We start from the raw sequence: 5,000 nt of genomic DNA, 5'->3' as shown, positions 1-5,000 counted from the left end.
TTTCAAGCTGGATTAGTGTCACTCCTTATAAGAAAGTTCAAGACAACAATAATTATCTCAGTATCATACTTAGCATTGTCTGTAGGACTTCATGTATGGACCATGGTAAGTGCATGGCAAAAGTAATTCTTGTTTCTTAAGTGTATATTATTTCAGACGTAATCTCAGGGGCAGTGACTTTCATTCTGTTAGACATACCGTACCACAGAATGAACTTATCACAAACTTCTTTCTGGAATCAAACATTGAACAGCTGGCCCCTAAAGTGGCCATTTTTCCTGAAAAGACTTGATTTCCCACACAAAGTTCATTTGCTTTATGTGTAATGGTATAGTGATTTGCAGGGAAGATTTCAAATTCAGGGATTCAGCTAGAGTTATATTGGAAGGCTTCTTATAATGCCACTCTCCAAGTTTCCTCTAGTTTTCTTGGGAGATACACAATATGAACATGTATACATGGTTTTCTTTAAGTTTTTAATTAAGTAGTCGGAGGTTTTTGTTTAAGGTGGTGTGGGGACTTGCTTCCCCAGAAGAAACATTTGGAAATCATACCAGTACTTTAACAACATCTACCTGAGAATGACACTTACAGATTTTACACTGTCTAATGTTAATGCTTTGGTGCGCAGTAAAAGACAATAGACACGACTTGGGCGTAAACGAGGGGCAGGGAATGTACTTGCAAGGCGCGGATAATACCCACCGCCGGTATGGACCATCGGATGAGGGGCCTCTGCAACTAGCTGAGGGGGTGCCTCATGCCTGTATTGCAAGGCGGGCATAGATGCTGGCATAATACCCTGGGGCCAAGTTAACCCACAATCATGGACAAAAGTGTTGAGACAAATCCCCAAAACTAACACTTTCGAACTAACAATAGTGTTTTGTTTTTGAATGAAAACACCTTTTTCATCTGTTGTCATCCCCCTCCCCCCCAAACAATGTTGCAAAAGGCTTCGTGGATGTTTATTTGTTTCCAACATTGAAAAAGGGGGTAGGGGAGGTTACCTTGAACGAGGGGCGAAAGGAGAATTTACACCTAGGGTAAAAAGCGTTGTTCATTTTCATGTGTCTCAACAACTTTTGTCCATGATTGTCTAAATGCTTTTAAGAAAGATAGAAAATGTGCTGTGTACCCAGCATACTTAGTGACAACACTTTTCCACGAAAAGACCGGTCATGCGCATATATAAAGGCAGAAATTATTACATCACAAAGGACTCAATATTGGCGAAAAGTTTTCCACGAAATGGTTTTTCACGGAGTTATCAGTGCGGAAATGCACGCATATTTACGCTTCATTATGGAAAACAATGGCGCCAAAAAAAAAAAGACATAGCGAGGAAATACAATATTTCTCGTGCATCGCTTTACCGAATTCTACCGATATTCAGCGCAGGGGATGTCCTCAAAAACTTAGTGAACACGATGAGCGGTTGCTATTGCGACAGATCGATGTCCTTAGAAGACAAGAGGGTTCCTTTTCTGTCAAGAGGCTGATGGTGGAAGCAGGAATAGATGCAAGAACTGTCTCCAGTAAAACCGTAAGGCGTCTGCTACACAGACATGGCTACAAGTACATACAAGCTCGTCGGAAAGGAATCTTAACAGAAGCAGATCACGAAAGGAGGCTGAAATTTGCACATAGGATAAAGCGTGACTATACAAGCGCTCTGTGGACTAAACAAGTCACTTTCTATCTAGACGGGGTTAGTTTTGTACACAAATATAATCCAGCTGATCAGGCTCGATCAACGCAGGGTCGCATTTGGTGAAAACCTGAAGAGGGCCTAAGTATTTGATGCACAGCGAAAGGGTCTCATTGTGGTTCTGGTGGGCGGATGGCCAAGTTCATGGTAGTGATCAGTTTTCGAGAAGGTGTAGTCCTTTGCAAGCAATACGACAAATTGGACGGGCACTACTTTAAAGATCTTGCCGAAAGACAATTTAGCAACATGTTTGAAAAAGCAAACAAAGGGGACTCCAAGCTTTGGATCCAAGACGGAGATCCGAGCCAAAACAGAGCTTTGGCACGTTGCTCCTGGCTAGTGTTGGGAGCTGAACTACTTTCCATCCCTCCAAGGAGTCCAGATATAAATCCCATCGAGAACTTTTTTAAACTCGTAGAAGACCGCTTAAGAAAGGACACCATTGCGAACAACATAACTTGGGAAAGTTTTCCAGCCTTTTCGAAATGCGTAACAGGAACAATATTGAGTATGGATAAGGCTGTAATTGATAAAATTATCGAAAGTATGAACAAAAGAATGGATTTAATCATAAGTAAGAAAGGTCGTAAAACTAAATATTGAGCATTTTATTTCAAGTTATTACATTAACTGCTTTTGTTTGATACTTAGCATACTCTTTGTAATATTTGTTACACTCAAAATTATTGGCATTTGTTTTGTGACACTACGGTATAGCGTTGGGAACGTGCGTGACATTTTAATTAGTCAACTAATTGTAAAACAAGTTTTCATCTTATGCAACAGAATGGATTAAAAATGGTAATGAACCAACCAAAAATGCGTGACATATTTTGGAAAAGTGCCTTCCTCGAAAAAGCAGGTTCACTAAATCGAATCATATACACGGAGTGGAGTACACTGAATTTTTTGTACTCGTTCGATTAAAAAATATAACGTAAACAGCGGTGATAAACATTTTAAAAACATGCAGTTTATGAACTTGACGTTTCGTATGCTACTTTCGCACTCGTTTCCAGAAAAAGAAAACAAAAAGACACAATGAAAAACAAACAAACAAACGACCCAAAAAATCGTGCCAAACAAAAACAAAGAATAACATCGAAAGCACAAGACCTTTTAGATTTGCAAGAGAGTGTGCGTGGTAGTTGACGAAATTGTAGCGCTTTGCTTGACCATTCAAATGTATTACATTTGGAAACTTCGTTTTAAACGGTTTACATTATTTTTCAGTGATGCTAGACGGTTCACATGATGAAATGTTTGAATTTTCAACGGTTCACAACGGTTCACATGCCCGATAAAAGAAAGGGGAACGATATCTTTTATCCACGTTGTGTGAACGGATGTGAACCGTTGCAAAGTTGCTTAATGTGTACTGCCTTAACAAAACGTTTCCAATGATAACAATTGACTGCCAAATTCAGTCTTTGTGCGTCCACGGTTTCTAAGGGCAACCCACAACGAGTTTAGAAAAGCACTTTCGGCAGGGCGGTATTTCCCGCTGCGCCTCTCGCGGAACTTGATAATGCAGCTTCAAATTTCTCCACCTTGAGCACATCATTTCCGTTTCTTGTTGGTCAATAATATTAATCCACTCTTGACATAGATTAGGGGACCTTTTCCTGTGGCAAAGATCAGAGTGTCTCTTTGCAAACAGATGTCGGTAGAGTAATGTGTCTTTGGCGTGGGCAAATGGACTGCATCACCCTCTAACATCAACAAAAGATTGTGCCACGGAACAATTTGCGCTGACCACCTAAAGTCATTTAAGAGGATGCATTCCGCATTTTCAACGCCTACCCAAGCAAACGAACCTGTTGCCGGATTGCAGAAAGTGCGATAGATGACTTTCAGTGGATTTAATAGAAATGATTTCCCGCAGTTTGTGGGTCCGGTCAGTAGCAGGTTTCGGTTTTTGCCTCGGCCGCGCAATAATAACTCGTTCACAGCAGTGCAAAAAAGCTCAACATCAATCCCATTGTTTTCCAAGATCTCCTCGGCACAAAGTCGCCACTGGCCATCGCATCCGTCTACACAATCGCCTTCTCCTGCCTCTTCTAGCAGCAACATTCTGCTCTTTCGCAAACGTTGTAATATCGCGTCGGCGTTCTCCATGTCCCACGAAGTCTTCACGATATCGGAGACCACACGTGCCGCTCTATTCACAATAAATTCAGCCAAGTCAGTTTTTCCTTCACTTTTTGTTTACTTGCTAATGCCTGAAGTTCAGTAACAGTTGTAATCCCCTTTTCTATGACAATTTGAGACAGTTCAAAGGCAGACAGACACTTTTTTCTTGGGTTGTTTGATTCATTTCAATCGCGCTCACTATCGTCACTGTGTGGAATGTCGTCTCCATCCCCGCCTTGCTCTGAGTCATCTTGTCTCCTAGCACTTTGTCTTCGGCCTCTACTGGCTACATCAGTTCGAGGTTCACCTCGGTTACGTAGATCTGGGTGCCCTTCTCTCTCATTGAATTCTCTATGAGACTTAGTGACATACAGCCAAGCACCATAGTAATTGTGGTGACGATTCGAGTAGTGCACGGTGATGCCATATGTGCGCTGCAAATAGCGTTTGGACATCATCCACCGCTGGTTTCTGTCCAGTTTGATGGCCAAATGATAATGTAAAGTAGAGTAGACCTTATTTAACGTCGATAACTCGTAACAGTAATTCAACTGACAAACCTGAGGTCGACGGTGCTCTCATTTTACTCCCCCCTCTCCATCAGTGCTCCGTTTTACGGGTATTTAAAGCTACTTAGCTACACGGAAAGGAAAGGAGTCGAAACAAGGATGCGAGATCCGGGAATCGAACTCAGGACCTCTTGCACCAAGGCCGCGCACTAACCGACTGTGCCATCCTTGCTCCTGCAAAATGGTCTCTGTCTTTTCTAATGCTTTTCCCGACAGCACACCCGCTGAACAACTTTTGCCGTGCCAGTCAAAAAGGACTCTACGATAGCACGCGCAAAGACTTCGCGAGTTGGAAATTTCGCCATGTCTGCCTGACTATAGGTAACCAAGTACACACTTCAAAATTGTCTTTCGGTTAAGCACTCTTCTTCGAAAGAACTGGTGTTATTACTTTCGTAACACTGTAGCAAGTCCATGGCAGTGACGTTGAGTGCTCCTGATCAGAGGACTAAATACTAACCAAATTACTTTCCCGTGCACACGCCATTTCCATAATATGAAATGCCTAACAAGAACAATTTCACCCAATTGTTATTCTCCTCGCTGTAAATAACATGAAAATGGCGAAAATAGCAATTTGTTTCCCC

General features: G+C 41.9%; 1 protein-coding gene across 2 annotated transcripts in view; it reads left to right on the top strand.

Annotated features, from left to right (window-relative positions):
• Window positions 1–5,000, top strand: part of LOC138043185 (transmembrane protein 138-like) — a 21,341-nt gene that overhangs the window by 5,678 nt on the left and 10,663 nt on the right. For both annotated transcript variants that reach the window (XR_011131196.1, XM_068889331.1), the window contains exon 2: window positions 1–105. This exon is cut by the window's left edge and continues 67 nt beyond it. Coding sequence is in view for 1 of the 2 variants with exons in the window: in XM_068889331.1 (XP_068745432.1) it covers window positions 1–105 (105 nt within the window). In the remaining variant the exon portion in view is untranslated. The remainder of the gene's footprint in view (window positions 106–5,000) is intronic.

Source organism: Montipora capricornis, chromosome 3 (assembly GCF_036669925.1).
Source record: "Montipora capricornis isolate CH-2021 chromosome 3, ASM3666992v2, whole genome shotgun sequence".
Classification (NCBI taxonomy): Eukaryota; Metazoa; Cnidaria; class Anthozoa; order Scleractinia; family Acroporidae; genus Montipora; species Montipora capricornis.
This window is presented reverse-complemented; position numbering and strand designations above follow the sequence as displayed.